The 23,909-nt window shown below is 40.4% G+C and overlaps 1 protein-coding gene across 2 annotated transcripts; it reads right to left on the reverse strand.

Annotated features, from left to right (window-relative positions):
* Nucleotides 1-2,135: 2,135 nt before the first annotated feature.
* RPP40 (ribonuclease P/MRP subunit p40) lies at nt 2,136-22,408 on the reverse strand. 2 transcript variants are annotated; one of them, XM_083357748.1, is made up of 9 exons: nt 22,255-22,408; nt 11,859-12,003; nt 11,122-11,190; nt 10,229-10,324; nt 9,239-9,364; nt 8,207-8,405; nt 5,089-5,223; nt 3,449-3,669; nt 2,136-3,015 (listed from the first exon to the last, which is right to left on the reverse strand). In XM_083357748.1, exons 1-8 carry the CDS (start codon nt 22,378-22,380, stop codon nt 3,474-3,476), a joined length of 1,092 nt encoding a protein of 363 aa, XP_083213874.1. In that variant the 5' UTR covers nt 22,381-22,408; the 3' UTR covers nt 2,136-3,015; nt 3,449-3,473. The 2 variants fall into 2 exon arrangements, with proteins under 2 accessions (XP_083213874.1, XP_083213873.1); XM_083357747.1 differs by having other exon boundaries at nt 2,136-3,669.
* Nucleotides 22,409-23,909: the final 1,501 nt, after the last annotated feature.

The following is a 23,909-nucleotide window of genomic DNA, read 5'->3' on the forward strand; positions in this document are numbered from 1 at the left end:
CTATGGGGGCCTGGGCAGGAGTGGGACAGACCTGAGGGTCTCTGGAAGAAGGAGGGTCTCTGGGCCAGGGCCAAGGCAGTGGGGGCCGTTCCCTCGCTGTTTCCAGGATGGCTTCGCGGGCCGCATGAAACCACTTCGCGGGCCGGATCTGGCCCCCGGGCCTTGTGTTTGACATGTCTGGTATATAGAGAAAATATCTTGTCTTTCCAATGGGTAGGATTAAATTCTTTCACTCTTCAAATTGTGACTATGGTAAGCAATTTTCATGCTGTGAAGGCAGGCAGGCTGCAAAGCATAAGACCAAAAGACTTTGAGATAAGTTCAATGTTAATGCTTCCTTCTACTCCCCCCCTTTTCCTCCCCACTGTGTCCTATTATTTGCTTTTGTATTTTTGTATTTTATTCTATAATCTAATAAAATATTACAAACTGTAGAAAAAAAGAAAAAAAAAGAACCAGTTTTAATTTCTTCGGTGGCAGTTCCTTTGCTGAATTACTTTTCCTTAGCACTGACAAATGTATGATGAATTTATCCATATTTGTTAATATGCACTACTACCAGCTGGCTGTCAGTCCTTCTTCTTCTCTCCCTCTCTTCTTCCTCCCTGCCTTCTGAGCTCTCCTTCCACCGTGTAATAAGAATGCACACACACACCCAATCCCTTCCCTGTACCCTTAAAGACACAGGAATCAAGTGCAAAGCAAGAAAGGCTCACAAAGCCCTCCCAGAATAAACACTAAACTCCTGGGTTTTTTTCTTTAAGCTGCCTCAGGCGTGTCACATGTCACAGTGTTGCAATCTAAGACTGAAAGCCTCAGGCAATTGCAAAAAGCTTTAGCCTTTACGCGTTTTCCTTCAAAGAAAACTTTCTGAAAGCCATAGAGACTCAAGATAAGGGGGTAAAACTAATTACATTTGTTTAAAGGGATTAAACCTATGGAAGTCAACACTTTGGACTCACCGCTAGCTTTTCTGAAACAAATATCCCAGTAACCAAAGCACACAAACTGAGCCTCTGAATTACAAACGCAGTAAAAACTGCACAAAAATCCTTATGATAACCCAATCAAGCTGCTAGCTGATCCAGAACTAAATAAACCCACCTCCTTTCTGACATGCTTGTCTCACAGCATTTCATCAACGCTGATTGCATTCTCCTGGCTGGAGAAAACAAACCAGGAAACCATTTCTTCCAGCAACAGCTGCTGCTTCTTCCCTCTTTCCTCCCTACCTGCTGAGCTCTCCTTCTACAGCAGGCATGTTAAACTCACGTCATGTGACAATATATGACATATCGCAACTTTTTCCCCATTGGGGTGGGCGTGGTTTTGGTGTGACACATCCGGCGCATAGGCCGGCAGTTTAATATGCCTGTTTTACAGCTTTTTCTGTCCCCTTTCCCTGTTGTCTTTTTTTCCGCCCAAACCACCTCCTTTAATATCATCTCCTCTCCTCCCCCCCTTTTCTTCAGTTCACCTCCAGCTCTGTGCTGCTTCTGGAAGCATCCATTAGCTGGAGCCCTGCCGGCACCTGGGGCTTCTGCCAAGCCCAGACAGTCCTGCAGCTCCAGCTGACTCTCCCAGGGTTGGCTTTTTTCGGCTCATTCCCCTCCCCCACTATACTTTTCTAGGATGGTCGTGTACCACCTGCCATGTGGCAAAGTACCACAGGTGATACACGTACCACCGGTTGAAAAGCCCTGCTCAAGCAGGAGACCCAATACCATTTCAGACAAATGACTATGCAGTCTCTTCTTTAAAACCTCCAGTGATAAAGCACCCACAATGTCTGAAGACAAGCTGTTCCACTAGTTAATTGTCCTCACTGTTAGGAAGTTTCTCCTTAGTTCCAGGTTGCTTCTCTTCTTGATTAGTTTCCATCCGTTGTTTCTTGCCTTGCTTTCTGGTGCTTTGGAAAATAAGTTGACTCCCTCTTCTTTGTGGCATACCCTCAAATACTGTAATACTGCTATCATGTCCCCCCTTTTTTCTAGACTAGCCAAACCCAAATCCTCCATCTGTTCATGTTTTAGTGATCCAGATTTTAATCATCTTAGTTGCTCTTGTCTGCACTTTTTCACAAGTCTCAACATCTTTTCTGTAACTGGATGCAGTATTCCAGGTGTGATCTTACTAAGGCTTTATAAAGTGATACTAATATTTCACATGATTTCGATTCTATGCTTGTTTATACAGTCAAGGATTTTATTAGCTTTTTTGGCTGCTGGCACATACAGCAGCATCTTCTCAAGGGAATGAAGCCAAGGCCAGCAACCAAGTAGTGTTTTTGGATGCCCCACCTGGATTTGAAGCAGCTCTAGTCAAGAAGCTCTAGAAGTCTTGTCTCCTCGCAGGAAGAGGTTGGAAGAGAAGCCGCTGGGCTGGGAGCTTAATTTGCTTGGATGAAATGCTGTTACATACTAGGATACATGTATTTGATCTAATATCTATAATCTAATCTAATGCACATCTAATCAACATTATCATTCCAAGTTTGTTAATATAAACTAATTCATTTAAAATTTTTGTGCCTCTTGTAACCACTTCACCTTAGACCCCTTCAAATGTTACTCAGCATTTAGTAGCATGCAAAAACTTCGAATTTGAACAGCCAGAGTCCAAAACATCCCACTTCGAGTTCAAGACAGCTCTTTTACACTTAAAACACTTCTGAAATGTTCAGAACAACATTGGAACAATTCTGAGAAAGTCACAACAGTCCGGTTCAAATTCAAAACAATTGTTTTAGATTCAGAATGGGGCATTTTCAGGTTGAAACCATTTGGAATTTAGAAGTTTTGCACACGCTCCTTCCAGTGTCTGAGATATGTCTAAGAAAGTTCTGAAAAAAATCTGTCCTTGAAGCAGCATTCCTGTAAAATGAGCACCTTGTGGAAGGACCCAATTGTTGAAGTTTTAAAGAAAGAATGCAGGTAGAATGGGTCTTCTTCCAAAGTTATGTACCTCCATCTTCTCCATGGACAGTGCCGTCCACCCCAAGTACTTAATGAAACTCTGAAAATTAAGACAAAGGTCAACCCATTCAATTTTAAAAAGCTACTAATCTGCAATAAGTACATCAGTTAATAATTAAAGGCACAAAGGTAAAATAAGGATTTTCTTTGCTTCTTCAAAACAACTAAACTTTATTATTTTTATTCCACTTTTGCTTTAAGAGATATAGATATATAGACCTGCTATAAGTTCTGGTAAGAATAATTTATCATCTTACTTTGAAAAATGCACACAGTGCTTGAAACTTGTGAATTCATACTTAACTAAACTGGTAGAAACCATAACCCTCATAATTCTTATTTACACTCATGCCTTCCAAGATCAACATTACTTCTCTGTTTTAGTCACTTTTTTAAGTCAGGAAGCTAATAAATGTCCCACACCCTTCTAAAGGGTAAATATTTTCATTAAAATGTTTATTTACAGTTACTACCTGGAATGGCACTCAAGGCAATTATTTATGGACAGTTGTCATATGCTCCTACTGCCATTTGAAGCCAGTAGCTTAGATTCCTAAAAATTATGAAGTTGTATAAATTCTCCCCTCCTTTTAGAAAGCCATGTTCATTTTCTCTCCAGGAAACAGGGCTGTCAGCAAAACCATGGACAGTCAGAGATACCCAGTGAGCAAGTTTTGGGTCTTCAAAATAGCAACTGTTGGAAAAGATAAAATAATGTCATGAATAAAGTATATGAAATTAAAAAACATATCTATTCAAACGGGAACAATTCTCTTCCCATGTACTGTGATTACAAGATGATGATATCAATGTGCATAATAAGACTGGAGTCAAAAATATGGCATGGAGTACAATATGAGAAATTAGTCATTTCTATTTAAGGCTAGTGGATTTTTTGTGATAACCATGTATTATTAATTTATTTAACACAGAGAGCAAACCAACATGTGAAACAATGGTTCGTATGGTTCTCCAAGGAGATAATTGGGGTATATCCTGAAGGTAAGGGAGCAATTGCTTGTAAGTAGACAATCCAATTTGGGTCTTCCATTTTGTCTGAAAGTGTAGGGTTTTTTTGTTTTTGTTTGGTGGCAACGACATTATTCAAAACCAAGAAAATGGGTAACTGAGCTCAAACACTTTAAGAACACTGATGTAAAAACTGTCTTTGCCACGAACATGGATGGACAATGTCACTTTTGGAATATACAAACGGGGAAAAAAAGAATATTTAGTTATTCATAAAATAAAAAATAAACAAATTCTTATTCAAACCCAAAGTCATTAAACAAACTTCTAGTGATCAATACCATATGAAAAATTATTGTTATAACTTCAAAGGAAACTTGAAAATTAGCTTTCTTATTTCTGATATTCTATATCAGGAATGCACAATCTGTACTCATCAAAGGCTTGGGAAACCATAAGACTTTATATATGTTGTTCACATGTTATTTCTATTAGTTTTTTTTCTTTCATTATAACATCAGAAAGAAAGAAAAGGAACAAAACACAAAACACATTCGTTATCAAAAAGCTACATAACAAGTGCTTAAAAATAAGTGGAAAAATACAAAATAATAATAATGCTGTTACAATAGTTACAATTCCATATATTATCTAACATAAATATGCATATACAAACACTTATATGACTTATGTTTTTTTAACCTAAAGTATTTTGTATAAATGAACCCCACATTCCATATTTATCCAAATGTAACTTTTTCAAGTGGCAAAAATTACTTCTCACTGTATTTAATTATTCCATTTTCTGTATTTAATTTCAATTCATCTGAATGAAATCCAGTATCATTCCTGTCCTGGGCCTGCCTTCAAATGCTCTTCAAGGAAAAGAACTTTCTTGCTGCTGCCCTTAAATTTAAGTGAAATGTTCAAACAATAGTATTTGGAAGGTTGTGGTAAACTGAGATAAAAAGTTACTACCACCAAATAAAAAAAAATAAGTAAGTAGAATGGAAATGTGGCCTTGCAGGCACAAGAGAAACTTACGTAATACAAAAAAAAATATGGCTATGTTCTGTGGGATTAATTCTCCAGCAAGCCTTAATTTGAGCAATTCTAAATGCTAATTAGTCAAGTCACTGCTTACCATATTTGCTCCAATAAATGAATGATCTTTTCTGATGGTATAAAGCCAGTTATTGTACACATCAAAGCTTGTTCTATCAATGTGCTTGGCTCAGGACATACACAGGTTGATAAAAAACTAAAAGATGTGTTTTCTCTGCAAATAGAAGATATGTAAGATAAACAGCTCTGGGACACATGTAACATTTGAACAAGGCAAATAAATGTTCTGCTTAAAAATTATATTAGATACTTAACATCCATTCAGGGCTAATTGCTTTTTTTAATGTTTTGGAGCTTTATAGCAGAGTTTCACTGATTAATTATCTAGATATGGCAGGCACTCCATAAACAAACAAGTAAAACCAAAAGGTGTTTAGCATTTTTATACAGAATTTAAATAATTTCTGTTTTGCAGTTACTTTCCTCTTTTTGACTGCTCCTGCTATTTTACACTACCGTTTTTATACATTTTTCTATATTTTTTTCTTAGCATTTTTTACAATTACGTTATCTGTTATAATGTCACTTTATTTGGTTGTGAGCTTTTTTTAAAAAAAGAAAAGAAAAAAAAATGAAATGCACACAGGTAACATTGCTACGTTGCAATGAAATGTGGTATGCTCTCCTGGTGAGGAACGGACAGAAGCATTGATGAATGTCAGTAAAATAAAAAAGTTAGATGAAAACTCTTGACCATGTAAAGACAATACTAATGAAAAATGGCTTTTGACACAGCAACATGCTAAAATGGAGCAACAAAGTTTTGTATGGTTGATTTGGAAGAATCTGCATCTTGAACAGATATTTGCAAATATAACTGAACAATGCGCCCTGCATATACAATTTAATGTCATCTACTGATTGTCTAGACTTTTATTAATAACCATATTTGCATTTTGAAAGGAAATGAAGTTTCGAAGAAACTAAATCCAACTCTGGATCTAAATCCTTGATTCTTCTCATCCTTTTTTCCTTTCTCATTTTGTTCAGTTATATGTGCTAGATGCGCATTCAATGCTTTCATCCATGTTGTATTTATTAATAAAATGTTAACACTTCTTAAAAGTATTCCATCTGCGCTTTTTAATTAATGAAAGTTGAACTTGATGTAATAGAGTAGATGTAATGAGTTGAAATGTGATGGGGGTGTTACTTCATTTGATGAATTTTCTTGTGATTATTATATTTCAACTGATTGGATTAGAATGCTCATTCTCTAAAGCTAAGTGGATGTTGATTTGAGCCATGATGGTGCAGTAAGTAGAATGCAATGCTGCAGGCTACTTCTGCTGACTGCCAGCTGCCAGCAATTTGGCAGTTCGATTGACTCAGCCTTCCATCCTTCCAAGGTCGGTAAAATGAGGACCCAGATTATTGGGGACAATACGCTGACTCTGTTAAACTGCTTAGAGAGGGCTGTAAAGTACTGTGAAGCGGTATAAAAGTCTAACTGCTATTGCTATCTGATCCCTGGCAAGGATGGACTGTATGTCTGTCCTTTCTGGGTTTTTTAATGTTCTTTTGTACTCCAGCTATAGCACACATCCTTCTTTTCCCTATCAATGGCTTTTCTAAATTAACTGAGAAAATGAAAAATAAAACCTGTTTGGAGCATTCATTCATTATTTTGTGACTAAAGAAATCTGTCCTTTGCTTACTTGCAGAGGGATGGGTTTGGTTTTGAATGGGAGCTCCATTTTTTATTTATTTATTTATTTATTTATTTATTTATTTATTGGTTTTATATACCGCCCTATTCCCGAAGGACTCAGGGCGGTTTACAGGGCGAATTAAACAATACAAATAAATACAACTAAAATAGAATTAAATTAAGACTAGCCCACAATTAAAACAAATTAAAATTTAAAATTTAAAGTTAAATTAAAACCCCCTCAGTCCAGGCCAGAAAGATCAAATAACCAAGTTTTCAGGTCCCGGCGAAACGAGCGAAGGTCTGGGGCAGTCCGAAGTTCCACTGGCAGTTCATTCCATAGGGCAGGCGCACCCACAGAGAATGCTCTCCCCCTTGGAATCACCTGCCGGCATTCCCTAACCGGCGGAACCCTAAGGAGGCCCTCCCTGTGGGAGCGCACAGGACGATGGGAGGCTGATGCTGGCAGCAGGTGCTCCCTTAGATAATCTGGACCCATGCCATTTAGGGCTTTATAGGTCATCACCAGCACCTTGAATCTCACCTGGAGGGGAACTGGAAGCCAATGCAGCTCGCAGAGAAGAGGTGTTACATGAGAGTATCGGGAAACTCCCATTACTACTCGCGCAGCTGCATTCTGCACCAGCTGAAGCCTCCGAGTGGTCCTCAAGGACAGCCCCATGTAGAAAGCGTTGCAGTAGTCTAACCGGGAGGTCACGAACGCATGAGTGACTGTGCGTAGGGCATCTCGGTCCAAATAGGGTCGCAACTGGCGCACCAGGCGAACCTGGGCAAAAGCCGCCCTGGTCACGGCTCCTATATGATCTTCCAAACTGAGCCGTGAATCCAGGAGGACGCTCTTCCTAAAAAGAACCCCCTTGTTGCTAAGAAATTTATCTTATAATACCTGCATAACTTTTTTTTTTGGCATGGAACTTAGCCATCCAGAGTATGTACAAGTGGATGAGATACAAATTGCATGCCTGCACGCATAAACTGAATAAATGAATACGTAAGTAAAACCTCTTGCTAATAAAAGTCCACTGGGATTCATTCATCCATAAACATTTGTAATTTACTCACTATCCAGAGGAACTCGTGGCAAGTTACAATCCATAAAATAACCAAGTAAAATTTAAAACACACAGTATCACACAGGGGCTTAAGGGACAAAAAGGCAGCCAGGTTATAGATACTGTAACAGGAGAGCAAACACTCAGGACTTCAAACTGGAAGCAGATGAGGTTGATGCACAGCTGGCCTTCAAGAGAAGGGCAAAACGCCAAGGCAAAAACACACCCCTAGATAATTTACCTCTTCCAAATGTCACTAAGGCCTCCCTAGAGATAACATGTTCTTAAAAATCCCATTTCCCCCCACAAATTTACAATTTGGCAACAGATTTATTTTTGGCTGTATGATGAAAGTTTCATCATTTGCTTCTTGATTTGCTAACTGTAAATAAATGCAAAAAAAAAATACTTACAAACCAACACGAGTAAAAATGGCCCCAAGCCACTCAAACAATTCTTGTGCGCTGCATGCTGCATCTGGCTCACCATGCAATTTATCACTCTTTAGAATTGGACACTGCACATTTCTTAATGTGCTAAAAGTTACTTTTGGCCGGTAAGCCTGTATTTCCTTTTTAGAAAAATAGGACATCAAATTTGCTTCTTCTGATCCTTAAAAAAACAAAAAACACCAAACATCATCCCACATTGAAAGACAGATAATCATTGCCACAAAAATAAACATCCTGAGTTAAAGTATTCGAGTTCCTGTCATGGTACATGAAAAGAGATCTAATCTACTGAAAAGCTGCATTAAAAAAATGAAGTCTTCTTGCAACTGCATCTATGCAATGCCCAAAGATTATGACCTCCAACTTTTTACTCTCATTTTGTTAATCTCCATTTTCTTTTGAGAAACCACAGATTCAGTTCTCAGAGAATGACCTCTCTAAACCATTTTGCCTGAGTTTAAGTAACAATTATTGCAAATCACGTATTTTAGATTATCAGATATTTGGGAATAACTAAATACCCTGTCCCATCAAATGGTCCATTAAATTATGGTTTTACTGTATTGTACTATTTACGCTGCATTTAATCTCATATTCAAACCTACTGTTGTACTTTAAATAATTAAGAAACATTCCTTTTTATCTGAAATAATTCCACAATAGGATGTTCTTAGGTGGTCTTAACAAGGGTAGAATGAGAGATCACTAGGAAATTCCCAGGGAAATAGGCTAAACTAGCAAGATGAAAATACTCAGTGGTACAACGGCACAATGTTATTTCAAAAATAAATAATTACCTTTATGAGTCGATTAAGATACCTAGAGTTGAGCTTAATTCAAAGGAACCCTACACTGAAACCTAAAAGCAGTCTTCCCAGATTATATAATTCTCATTCTCATATTGTATCTTGTTTTTCACATACATATAGGCATCTGAAAGCACACATAAAAATATCAAAAGCCAAGAATAATTATTTTTTGTAATTCTATTACCTGTGGGTTGCCAAGTTAACAAGAACTCAAACTCAAGTGGCTTTTTTTCCTTCAGGGCCCAAATTATTCTCTTATATTTTTTATTTTCTGGACTGAAAGCTGTATCCATCAAGTCAACTGTAATAACTATTAAAGGAACAAAAAGAACAAGTGTTAATAGTTCACATGTTATTTGGATAATTAAAAAGCTTTTCTTTCTTTCTCTCTCTCCCTCTCCTTTATATTAGTACAAAAAAGAGCCCTGTTAAATATTATAATAAAATATATGTGCAAGACATTATAGTTCAGTTGGACCCTAATACTGACCCCAATTCAGCTCTATTCACAATGTCTACATCCGCAAGATGGAAACACACTCCTGCACTTCCAAAAAATCCCAGACTTCCAGCCATTCCAACACAGCAACTACAGTACAGGCACATGAAACATTTCTGTGAAGGATTCTCTATTAATGGGTCAGGGCAACCACTTCATGTAAAGGTAAAGGTAAAGGTTCCCCCGCACATGCGTGCTAGTCGTTTCCAACTCTAGGGGCCGGTGCTCATCTCCGTTTCAAAGCCGAAGAGCCAGCACTTGTCCGAGGACGTCTCCGTGGTCATGTGGCCGGCATGACTAGACGCCAAAGGCGCACGGAGCGCTGTTACCTTCCCACCGTAGTGGTCCCTATTTTTCTACTTGCATTTTTACGTGCTTTCGAACTGCTAGGTTGGCAGAAGCTGGGACGAGTAACAGGCGCCCACTTTGCTACGTGGCACTCGGGATTCAACCTGCCAAACTGCCGACCTTCTGATCGACAGGCTCAGCGTCCTAATCCACTGAGCCACCGCGTCCCTCCACTTCATGTACAGGTGGCTAAAATGTTTTTTTTCAAACTGAAAACTAAATTCTACTTTACAAGTCTTCCCCACCCCACCAACAAACATAAATCTTCATAAAACTATTTAAGAACCAGAAACAAGTGGGTAATGTTTATGAACTATAGATACTTACTGTATCTCATTGGCTTTTTACCAGAATACAAAGAAGGATGGCCTTGCAGTCCAAGTTCTTCATAAGTATCCTTATCTACTGATAAAATCAATTTGCCTATAACAAGCAAAACCCATATGGTTCAGAACAACTTATAACCTATTTCATTTGTACATATTTTAACACCAAAAATTAGCAATAGACATAGCTCTTTCATCCTAAAAACTCACCACATACAATTACACAAAGGGGGACAAGCATCAACTGTGTTAATTTATCCTCATAAAAATCTTGTAGACCAAATTCATGACCTCATTTTGCTTCTTTGCCTTTGCATTTAACTCCACTGATACTAAACTCCAGTTTTTCAAGGAAATTCAGATAGTTGAATTTACGTCTTGCCCTGGACAATATAAATTGCTTAATTTCTCAAAAGGTATAAAACTGCTTCTCTCCCTCTGCCCCAATTTTTAAAGGTTAGGGATGCCAGCTCAGAAATTCCATACAAAGCTCTTTTCTGGATGATAAAGAACAATGCAACTAAGCAGCAGCTGAATATGTGTGTTCTCAGGGATGGGTCTTTCATTCCCTTGGAAAATTTTCTTGCATGGTGAAGGAGGTGTGCAAAGTGAAATTAACTTATAGAATATATATTTGTAAGAATTGATTTTTGCAATCCCTCCACCTAAATAGAAGTGATTAAAAGTATAACTTCAAATTATGTCTGAAGAAGACTTGGGGAGGTGTACATGTCAGTGCTTAATTTTGAGGTATGTAAACACGATACTTGGCTAAATGATTCATATGTACGCTGTGATCTTCCCTCATTCTTAGCAATTATTGCTTAATCCCACTGAGTTAAATAACTAACATTCTGGAGCCATTAAACATCTATCTTAAATCTGATTTCATACCTGTTGGTAGCAAAGCAGCTGTATTGTCTTGGTCAATTCTTGTATTATACGTAAGAGCATAACATGTACCTAAAATACACACAAGGTTTGGATGATTTTTTTAAAAAAAACATCATACTAGAAATACAAGACAGAACTGCTATTAAGAGGAAGAAGCTTATTTATCTCCAACCAAAAGGGCTCCCTGGATGACTATTATTACAACAGTTTTATGAGTTGCTGCTATATCTTCTCTTCCAATACCACAGCACTAGTGCTGGGCCAGGGAATATACTTCCCTCTAGATTTGTTCTTGAGAAGCAATATGGGGAGGCAATTGCTAGTTCTAGCAATGTCACAAAAGGTTATTGCTTCTAAAAGACAAAGAACATATGAGACTGAAGACTTTCATACAGTGCTGCAGGTTAGCTACTTAACCCGCACATGAGGGAATGCTGCAGATAAAAGAATGAAGAGATCCTAGTATTATTAAATGGGGTTTAGAACAGTTATGTCCATCACTGTGGATTTTCAATTTCAGGGAATTTCAATTCAGAAAGTTACGGAATTCCCCATCCTAAATACAAAAGCAAAATGAAACATATTCTCTCCTAAGGATCATAACATATTCTGAGATCATAATAATTTATTACCAACTGTGAGTCCAGGAGCAGGACTGATGGCGTGTATTCCATGGGATGGGAGCTCAGGAGAGAGAACAAAGCTACTCACAGTTATCTAAGTTAATTCTCACTTACCTTTTTTCACAAATGTGTTAATGAATTCTTGGGTCACTAACTCATGAAGAAATAAATTCTTTACAAGGTAATATTCCCCAATATCAGCAACTGCATTTTTTAGGACTTGTGGAACTATTCCACAATCAGGTATCAAAAAGGACACCTATCAAAAGAACATTTGGGACACAAATCAGATCTTCTATTCATTGATAAAATGGATTGAAACACACATTTTTACATAGTTCCTTGCAAAACATCAACATGAAACAATGCCACAGATCTTGCACAAAATAACAATACCAAATAGCAGGTCAATGCTTAGTCTACTGTATAATACAGGGGTCTTCAAACTTGGCCCTTTTATGACTTGTGGACTTCAACTCCTAGAATTACTCAGCCAGCACGCCTGGCTGAGGAATTCTGGGAGTTGAAGTCCACAAGTCATAAAAGGGCCAAGTTTGAAGACCCCTGGTATAATACAACATTTCTTGAATCCAATTCCAATTTGGTGACTCACTGTCCGTCATTGGCTTTCTCTGTCTATGGTACATGCCTATCTTCATTATGGCAGTCATACCGACTATTGCTTTAAATGTTTATGCACTGCTGGTAGATCAAGTAATCTCAAGGCAATTTACAAACATTACCATTATAACTACCTTCCCCTCCTCCACTACATCTCCTTTGAAAATCCAACATCAATTTAATTACCCGTCTCTGACGAAATGATGCATAGCCAACTGTTGAAGAATGGATTTTAAAACTGACTGAATTAGCAGAGCTGGTGAAATTAACTGCTTTGATCAGAGATAATGGATTAGATAGTATTATAAGAGTCTGGAAGCCATTTGTGGACTTTCTACATGTTAAATACAGTAACAGATGGTTAACACAGAGATGTGAAGATTAGTTTAATGTTAAATTTGACATTTGGGTCACCTTTTCTCTAATTTTGTACACCAATCTTCTTTCTTTTTTGTTGTTGTAAGTGCTGGATATATATTGTTTGTTTGCTTTTCTGTTTTGTATTTTATCTTTTATGATAAAACAAAATGAATATACTTAAATGGAAATGATGAATAGCTCACAGAAGTTTATGATTTTTAATAAAATCTGTTAATCAGAAACTGTGTTTTCAGACTACTTCTAATTTCTGGCTACCACAGACTAACTCAGCTCTCCTATAAATGTCTAAGAAATTATCCAGTGGCCTTAATCTTCTGATTGGAATTTCATTTTTTCAGTCACTAGGTTCCTGGCATGTGAAGAATTTTTTCAACAAACATTCCTTTGAACAGGCTCCTTCTCAGGCCTTTATTAGAACGTTGATATTCTTGTTGGAAAGGAGAATATTGGGACAATTTCTATGATGATTTTAATCTTTTAGCCATTTTAAGGAGGCCAGGTTAATTCACTTCTGCGCCGTAACATAGCTCCATTGCTCTTGGTTTTATTGACTTCCAGAACAATAGCTGTATTAATCTCTTGCTTACAAAATGAAGCGTTCAGCACTCTCAATACCTTATTTATTAAGGCACACACTTTTAATCAATTTCATCAGATGCACAAATTGTTATATGAAACTAGAACTAGATAGTGAAATGAAAAATACAGATTCCATGATGATAAGAGCTCTATAGGCAATTTATTAACATCCGATTTCATTCTACAAATACTAATAGAATACTGCGCTGAAGCACCATACGATGAGTGGAATCCAACCAACTGCTATGAGACTTAGACAAGCAAAACACATCCCCTTGACCATCAATATTGGGAAGGATTCAAAAGTATTTACAATGATATCTTGTTTTCTGACAATTATGCAAAAGGGGTGGTGGTGGTGTTTAAAGTAGCACAATCAGATCCTGTAAACCAGACATGTCAAACACAAGGCCCGGGGGCCGGATCCAGCCCGTGAAGTGGTTTCATGCGGCCCGCGAAGCCATCCTGGAAACAATGAGGGAATGGCCCCCGCTGCCTTGGCCCTGGCCCAGAGACCCTCCTTCTGCCATAGACCCTCAGATCTGTCCCACTCCTGCCCAGGCCCCTATAGGCACCCTTGATGCGAACGATGTAGAGCTGGCCATGCCCACCTAGTAGGCCATACGCACTCTAGCCACACCCACCCAGTAGGCCACGCCCACCCAGGCCATACCCACCCGGCCCCCTTGAGGGCAACCGCAATGCTGATGCGGCCCTCAATGAAATTGAGCTTGACACCCCTGCTGTAAACCTTTGAGAAATGAAAGTGATCTGAATAGATTTTAAACATAAGAGATGAAAGCCAGAATACCAAGTATAGTAGATCAGGGGTCCCCAACCCCCAGTCCATGGACCAGTACTGGGCCGCAACATGCCAGCAACTGGGCCGCACAAACAAGCAAAACCCCATTCATGGGAATGCAGGTAGCACACAAAACCATGCACCCTCCGGTCCGCGGAAAAACCTCTCTCCACAGAACCGGCCCCTGGTGCCCAAAAGGTTGGGGACCTCTGAAATAGATGGTTTAATTAGACTATTATTACTGTACCTTACTGAAAGTAAAATAAAAATAAATCTAGTTTTTTTAAAGTAATCGCAATATAATGCCTCTACACAGGATTGATCTACACAAATCCCCTGGTAGATAGTTTTGATTTATACACAATTGCCTTTTTGTTCTTCTATGGCAGGTGTCAAACTGCTGGTCCACAGGCTGGATGTGTCACATGCAGGCCACGCCCACCCCGGCTCCACAAAGGCAAAAAACGTGATACATCACAATATCTCACATGATATGATCTAATTTGATACCCATGTTCTACGGTCTCAAATTTCTTGAGATGCTTTTTTACAGTACACCACAGTGTTTTAATTCTTTGTTCAAAACTCAATACAATATTAAACACCTAAGCCAACCAAATAACAAAAAATTCTAACATACTTGGATACTACTCCACCTAGTTAAAGTGAGGGGGAAAAAGTAATTGATCCCCTGCTGATTTTGTACGTTTGCCCACTGACAAAGAAGTGATCGGTCTATAATTTTAATGATAGGTTTATTTTAACAGTGAGAGACAGAATAACAACAAAAAAATTCCAGAAAAACGCAATTCAAAAAAGTTATTAATTGATTTGCATTTTAATGAGTGAAATAAGTATTTGACCCCTTTGCAAAACATGACTGAGTACTCGGTGGCAAAACCCCTGTTGGCAATCACAGAGGTCAGACATTTCTTGTAGTTGGCCACCAGGTTTGCACACATCTCAGGAGGGATTTTGTCCCACTCCTCTTTGCAGATCTTCTCCAAGTCATTAAGGTTTTGAGGCTGACATCTGGCAGCTCAAACCTTCACACACCCTCCACAGATTTTCTATGGGATCAAGGTCTGGAGACTGGCTAGGCCACTCTAGGACTTTAATGTGCTTCTTCTTGAGCCACTCCTTTGTTGCCTTGGCCGTGTGGTTTGGGTCATATCCATCCCACGACCCATTTTTCAATGCCCTGTCTAAGGGAAGGAGGTTCTCACCCAAGATTTGACAGTACATGGCCCCGTCCATCGTCCCTTTGATGTGGTGAAGTTGTCCTGTCCCCTTAGCAGAAAAACACCCCCAAAGCATAATGTTTCCATCTCCATGTTTGAAGGTGGGGATGGTGTTCTTGGGGTCATAGGTAGTGTTCCTCCTCCTCCAAACATGGCAAGTTGAGTTGATGCCAAAGAGCTTGATTTTGGTCTCATCTGACCACAATACTTTATAATAATAAACCTTTATTGTCAAAGTACAACATGTGTACATTGAGATTAGCTGAGCCTCCCCATGTGCTCTCTCCCCCCAACACACAATGACAACAAACCCTCCATCCCACCACACTATGTGAACCAACTACACCACACACCGGCCTCCCAAGTCAATTCTGCATAAGATTATGTCTCATTTAAAAGCCTAACAGCCCACAGATAAAAGCTATTTTTCAGCCTGTTGGTACGGCTGACTATATTCCTATATCTCCTACCGGATGGTAGGAGAGTAAAGAAATACCGTCCAGGATGTGAGTCATCCCTGAGAATCTTCCTCACTCTTCCAAGGCAACGAGCCCTGGCGATGTCATCCAGTGGTGTCAGGGAACAGCCCACAATGTCTTGTGCTGTGCTCACTACCCTCTGTAATACTTTCCTATCCGCGGCTGTCAGACCAGCATACCAAACCACAATACCATACGAGAGGACACTCTCTATAGTAGACCGGTAAAAGAGGGTCATTAGCTGTTGTTCTACCCTGTTCTTCCACAAGATCCTAAGAAAGTGAAGCCTCTGTTGGGCCTTTCTAGCCACCTGAGTTGTGTTAACTTTCCAGGTCAGATCTTCACAGAGGTAGACTCCCAGAAATTTAAAGGAGGAAACTCTCTCTACACAGTTCTCTCCGATGTGAAGTGGGGTAGGTTCCTCCTTTTTTCTCCGGAAGTCTAACACCATCTCTTTCGTCTTGCCGATGTTTAGGTGCAAGTTGTTGTTACTACACCATATGGATAGTTTTTGTACCTCCGCCCTATATGCTGTCTCATCCCCACCTGTAATAAGACCCACCACAGTTGTATCATCTGCGAACTTGATTATAGCAGTGGATGGGTCAGATGATACACAATCATAAGTGTATAAAGAGCACAGGTAGGGGCTAAGCACACAGCCCTGTGGCATGCCGGTGCAAAGCTTCAGGGGGGTGGACAAAGCAGAGCCGACCCTCACTGTTTGTAACCAATCCCTAAGAAAGTCTTGAATCCAATCGCAGATGGCGGGGGAGAATTTCAAGTCAGTCAGCTTCTCGATGAGAATGCTCGGCAAAATGGTGTTGAAAGCCGAGCTGTAGTCAACAAAAAGCATCCTGATGTAACTTCCAGGCTTCTCGAGATGACTTGCTACACAGTGTAAAGCAGTAGCTATGGCATCGTCTGTCGACCTATTTCCCCTGTAGGCAAATTGATGTTTATCAAAGTCCAGTGGGAGGCATGTCCTAAGATGTTGGAGAACCAATCTTTCGAAGCATTTCATGACTACAGACGTTAATGCAATAGGTCTGTAGTCATTCAGGCACTCAACTGCAGTTTTCTTGGGGACTGGGACATTGGTAGCTGCTTTCAAGCACGATGGTACACATGCCGTTTGCAAGGAGATGTTAAAAATCTTTGTCAGGACCCCTGCTAATTGATCAGCACAATTCCTGACCACTATCCCCAGCACCCCATCTGGGCCTGCGGCTTTGCTGGGATTCACAGCCTTCAATACAGCTCTCACTTGGTGTTCACACAGGGTGAGTGGCTGAGAGTCAGAAGGCCGGCCAGCAAAGGCTACGGGGTCTGGTCTTTTAACCTCGTAGTGGGCGAAGAAGATATTCAGCTCCTTGGCCAACGAGGCATCGGTGTTTGCCATGCTCCTCGTGCTGCCCTTATAGTTGGTTTAGTGCTGCAGTCCCTGCCATACTTGCCTCGGATCGTTGTTCACTAAATGGTTCTCCACCTTTTGTTTGTATTGTTGTTTTGCCATCCTAATGCCTCTTCTGAGATTTGCCCTGGCCTCTCTGTATCTGTCCCTGTCCCCCGCCTTAAAGGCAGAATCCCGGGCTCTCGGGAGTGTTCGTATCTCTGCAGTCATCCAGGGTTTACAGTTCCTGTAAACTCTAATGCACTTATCCGTTGTAACACTATCAGTGCATGTTCTAATATAAGAGAGTAAGGCATCTGTATATGAATTTAGATCTTGTTCTTCAAATATACTCCAGTCAGTGGTTTCAAAGCAGTCCTGCAACTGACTGAGAGCACCCACTGGCCAGGTTCTGACCCTTTTTGTGACTGCCTGAGTCCTTTTCCTGAGAGGAACATACTTTGGGCACAACAGGAGTGAAAGATGGTCAGATGTACCCAGGTGAGGAAGAGGGAAAGTTCTGTATGCCTGTTTCAGATTGGAATACACATGGTCCAAAGTGTTCTTCACTCTGGTGGAAACTTGTACATACTGTACAAACTTAGGGAGAACTGTCTTCAGACAAGCTTGATTGAAGTTCCCAGCCACGACAAGAGCGCCCTCTGGGTGAGTTTGCTGCTGCCTGGTGATGACGTCATAGAGCTTAGAAAGCGCCATGTTGACATTGGCATCAGGTGGAACATAAACAGCTATAATTACCACAGTAATTTCTCTAGGCAGATAGAAAGGCCTATATATAACAGTTATCAGTTCCACATCTGGGGAGCAATATGTGTATACCAATCTGCTGTTAACACACCATTCACAGTGTATGTACACACACAGTCCTCCTCCTTTATACCCAGTTCTCCTCTGAATCATTAAGATGTTCATTGACAAACTTTAGACGGGCCTGTACCTGTACTTTCTTGGGCAGGGGGACCTTGTGGACGCTGCAGGATTTCAGTCCTTCATGGCGTAGTGTGTTATCAATTGTTTTCTTGATGACTATGGTCCCAGCTACCTTGACATCATTGACAAGATCTTCCCTTGTAGTTCTGGGCTGATTCCTCACTGTTCTCATGGTCATTGAAACTCCACGAGGTGAGATCTTGCATGGAGCCCCAGACCGAGGAAGATTGACAGTTATTTTGGGTTTCTTCCATTTGCGAATAGTAGCACCAACTGTTGTCACCTTCTCACCAAGCTGCTTGGCGATAGTCTTGTAGCCCGTTCCAGCATTGTGTAGGTCTACAATCTTGTCCCTGGCATCCTTAGACAGCTCTTTGGTCTTGGCCATGGTGGAGAGTTTGGAATCTGATTGATTGCTTCTGTGGACAGGTGTCTTTTATACAGGTAACAAACTGAGATTAGGAGCTCTCCCTTTAAGAGAGTGCTCCTAATCTCCAATCATTGCCTGTATAAAAGACACCTGGGAGCCAGAAATCTAGCTGAATGATAGGGGATCAAATACTTATTTCACTCATTAAAGTGCAAATCAACTGATAACTTTTTTGAAATTCATTTTTCTGGATTGTTTTGTTGTTATTCTGTCTCTCACTGTTAAAATAAACCTACCATTAAAATTATAGACTGATCCCTTCTTTGTCAGTGGGAAAACTTACAAAATCAGCAGGGAATCTAATACTTTTCCCCCTCACTATATAAAACAATAGTTCCACTTAAAAATACATAAATCACAATGCATAAGCAGACATGTACTTTCAACACACACAGAGAACACCTCGTATTAACAAATATAGTTGCAACAAGCAGCACCATAAAATTAAAGAGAGGGCAATTAAGATTTAAGATACTTGTTCTGGTTGGTGGCATTACGGAATAATGTTGCTACTACATGTACTACATGTACATGTACATGTACTGTAATATTTTATTTTTTGTTCTTTTATTTGGTTTAGAGCAGACATGTCAAACTTGTGACATCACGCAACTTATAGGGATGGTTTTGCCATTGCCGGCAATGGGGTGGACGGGGCTTCCGGATGATGCATTTGGCCCACAGGCTGGCAGTTTGACACCCCTGGTTTAGAGAGTAACAAAGGCCTCTTCAAATTAGTTCACCCTATTAAGAATATTGGAAAGTGTCAGTGTTGCTACCACCATTTTTAATGAATGTTTTGATTTTTAATAAGCAGTGTTTTATATTATTTTAATGTATTTTTAATTAGGAATGTTTCTATTGTAAACACATTTAGAGGCATTGTGGAACAGACATATAAATAAGACATTATGTATCTCACTGGACAATGATGGCAAACCTATGACATGTGTGTCAAATATGACACACCAGCATTCACCAACACCCCACAACTATTCTTGAAAGCATGCCTCATTCTCATGCAATTTTTGAAGGATGCGGAGGTTGCATAAGAATAAGGTGTGCTCTTGAGCATCCTCCGAAAAATTATTTGTATCCCACCTTTATTATTTTTACAAATACCTAATTCAAATCAGCAAACATATCCAACACACCTTTCTCCTATTTTCCTCACAATAGCCCTGTGAGATGGGTTGGGCTGGGAGAGTGACTAGACCAAAGTCACCCAGCTGGTTTTTAATGCTAAGGCATCACTTGAACTCAGTTTCCTGCTTTCTAATCTGGTGTCTTAAGCTTAGACCAAACAAATTGGTTACTCCTGTTTCATTTTTGTAATTATCTGACATTTCTTTATAAAATACATAGCAGCACATGATTGGACTGTATTAATTTTAAATAAATGAATATACAAATAATTATTTCTCTCTTGCTGGGGGAAGGGGAGAGATACCTGATGACAACTAGCAGAATCAAGTTAGATTTTTTGTAATTTTTGATATGCTGAGCCCAAATGGTTCATCATCACTGCTATAGAAGATACAGAAGCATGAACTATGCTGGGTGGATACAGGTAGTGCTCAACTTATGATCACAATTGAGCCCAAAATTTCTGTTGCTAAGCAAGATAGTTGTTAAGTGAGTTTTGCCTCATTTTATGACCTTTCTTGCCACAGTTGTTAAGTCAGTAGGATGGTTGTTCAATGAATCCGGCTTCTCACTGATTTGCTTGTGAGAAGAGTATAAAAGGTGATCACATGACCCTGGGACACCACAACAATCATAAATATGAACCAGTTGCCAAGCATCTGAATTTTGGTCATGCGATCATGAGGTTGCTGCAATGGTCGTAACTGTGAAAAATGGCCATAACTCACTTTTTCAGTGCCCTTGTAATTCGACCAATCACTAAAATGAGTGACTGTTCAAGTCAGGGACTACATAATAAAACAAAACCATTAAAAAGATTCTTGTGGAATCTTAAAACAGAGATTTTATACTGCAATTCTTCCTTCCTTTAACTGAGAATAAGTTATTTTTGAGGAATGTAAACCAGAGCTCTTGACTTCAAAGAAAAAAAATGGAATCAAAATCTGCAGGAAGTAGAAAAAAAGTGCAAATGGTAATCACAGTTCACTACACCAACAAGGATGAGGATTCCAGGACATTGAAACAAGAACTCTCCTGGTGCCTCAAAGTCTATAACTCAGACTTGCCTCTATTTCATTTGTTACAACTTTTGTAGTTGTTATCCCCCCAACACTCAGTGGGTGTTATGTTCTGGTTTTTGCTTCTTGCCTACTCGTTATTTCACACTGTTTTAATCGCAGTATGTAAACCGCCTGTAGTTACCTGAGTGATTGAGGCTGCATACAAACTGATAAATAGTATTGGTCAAGTGTGATTTGGACACACAAACAAATGCGCAACTCACATTATGGCTGGTGTCTTGACCAAGTACAACTTTCTCTAGTATGGGCCACTGTTGTTGTTAGCTGCGAAGTTGTGTCCGACCCATCGTGACCCTATGGACAACGTTCCTCCAGGCCTTCCTGTCCTCTACCATCTTCTGGAGTCCATTTAAGCTCATGCCTACTGCTTCAGTGACTCCATCCAGCCACCTCATTCTCTGTCGTCCCCTTCTTCTATTGCCCTCAATCTTTCCCAGCATTAGGCTCTTCTCCAGTGAGTCCTTCCTTCTCATTAGGTGGCCAAAGTATTTGAGTTTTAGCTTCAGGATCTGGCCTTCTAAAGAGCAGTCAGGGTTGGTCTCCTCTAGGACTGACCGGTTTGATTGCCTTGCAGTCCAAGGGACTCGCAGGAGTCTTCTCCAGCACCATAGTTCAAAGGCCTCAATTCTTTGGCGCTCAGCCTTTCTTATGGTCCAACTTTCATAGTTATACATTGCAACTGGGAAGACCATAGCCTTGACTATACACTCTTTTGTTGACAGGGTGATGTCTCTGCTTTTTAGTGTGCTGTCTAGATTTGCCATGGCTTTCCTCCCCAGAAACAAGCGTCTTTTAATTTCTTGACTACAGTCTCCATCTGCAGTGATCTTGGAGCCCAGGAAAATAAAATCTGTCACTGCCTCCATTTCTTCCCCATCTATTTGCCAGGAATTGAGAGGGCCGGATGCCAGGATCTTGGTTTTCTTAATGTTAAGTTTCAACCCAACTTTTGCACTCTCCCTTCTTCACCCGCAAACAAGAGGCTCTTTAGTTCTTCGTGGGCCACTACACATTTGCTAAACCAGGGGTAGGCAACCTTGGCTCTTTGATGACTCATGGACTTCAACTCCCAGAATTCCTGAGCCAGCCATGCTGGCTCAGGAATTCTGGGAGTTGAAGTCCATGAGTCATCAAAGAGCCAAGGTTGCCTACCCCTGCGCTAAAACCTTTCAACCGCCCCGAAAAATCCTCCGAGGTTTTGTGACTAACAGGAGATGCCTCTCCTTAAAGAAACACGCAATCGTGCTTCCCCGCGGAAGCCGCAGCCGGGATGGCCACGGATACAGAGCAATCGCTTTGTCTCTTAGGGGAAAAAGAAAATCAGCTTCTCTTTCCCTTCTGAACAGCCTCAAAGCCAGGCGCTTTCCCTTCCCACACACACACACACACGCACTCACTCACTCACCCCACAATTGAAAGCGTGCTCCCGCACGTGCGCCACATGTCGAGATCGCGCGTGCTGCACGTGGCTCCTCTCGCACACCAGCAAGTGGCGGGGAGACTCGCGGATCCACCGCAAAGGCGCAAACATCCCCCTCCCGCGCGCGCGCCAGCTGCGGAAGCCGGCCTGGACAGAACTGAGGCGGGATCTTTACGTCACGCTTTCGTAAAGAGGCGGAGAAAAGAGCCCGCGAGCCCGCCCTAGGGCGGGGCAGACGTTATTGTTCACGCGTGTCGAGCCCGTTACGGCTGAAGCGTCCGCGCCCTTACTTAGGTGCCAGGAGCAGAAAGGACGGCATGGCAATAAAAAGCTTTTTAGGGAGCAGAGGGTTTTGGTGTTTTTTTTTTAAACCGTGTTTCTCAACCTCAGGTGTTTTAAGATCGGTGGACTTCAACTCCCCGACTTTCCCAGCCAGCGTCCTGGCTGGGGAATTCTGGGAGTTGCAGTCCATCTCAAAGTGGCTGAGGTTGACAAACTGCGGGGGAGCAAATGAAAGAAAAAATTGGAACAAATTGGAACAAACGTGATTGCAGCTAGACATGATTCAGTGAGTGGTGATGAAATCCTAACCCAAAGTTGAGTTTAATCTCGGGTCTGTCCAGGGCAGGGGTAGGCAACCTCGGCTCTTTTATGACTCGTGGACTTCAACTCCCAGAATTCCTGAGCCAGAATTCTGGCTCAGGAATTCTGGGAGTTGAAGTCCACGCGTCACAAAAGAGCCGAACGGATACCCTGCACACAAAAAGTGAGTGAAAAGTCCCAACGGTGATATTTGTGAGCTGTAGTAACGGGGTGGGGGAGTTATAAACAAGATGGCAGTAGCAGCATTATGATCCAAGTCTCACTCTTTTTTCTGCACTTCCATGTAGAAAAGCCGGGACTTTGATCCAGTGCCAGGACCACCACTTTGTCTGTTTTGATCTCTGTAAATATTGCTGTTTCCTTGTGCAGCAGTGCTACACTAAAAGATCAAACCACTTTCGATTACATCCACCATAGTTATTCTCACTAACACACAACATACATATTTTTCTGCTTTTCCTTTCGTTAATTCCTGCTCTTTACCATTTACTTTTCTTATGTTCCAAATTACAACCATCTATAATGCTATGGTGAGTGTATTCCAAGTACCCTTGATTATATTACATCATCTATCCGGACCTAGAACTATGCTTACTCTACTGCAGCACCTGCCTTCTGGAGTAACACATGGATCTCGCCCTGATGATGTTCCAAATGTCCTTAAAATTCTCTCTGTACTCCAAAGCTGTAAAGTAGTTATTGAGAACCTGTAGATTTGGTTTTTCTGTCCTGCACATGGATTTTCTATTCCATAATTTTTATTGTTTCTTTTGCTGTTGATATCCAACAATTTCATCAATAGAAGCTAAAGAATAAGTATATATTTCTAATATAGTAATATCTTCAGTTAATAAAACTGGAAGACTGCACAGCCAGGTAAGAAGCCAGAGTTTCTGTCATCTAAAAAAAATATTGATTTGGGTTGGGACAAGAGACACCTTCCAAGTGTCCTGTCTTTCCCTTTGGCCTTGAAATCAGCAAGAAAATCTACAATTAATATACCATTCAGAGCCCCTCTCTGAGATGGTTTAAAAATG

This window comes from Vipera ursinii, assembly GCF_947247035.1.
Source record: "Vipera ursinii genome assembly, chromosome: 3".
Classification (NCBI taxonomy): domain Eukaryota; kingdom Metazoa; phylum Chordata; class Lepidosauria; order Squamata; family Viperidae; genus Vipera; species Vipera ursinii.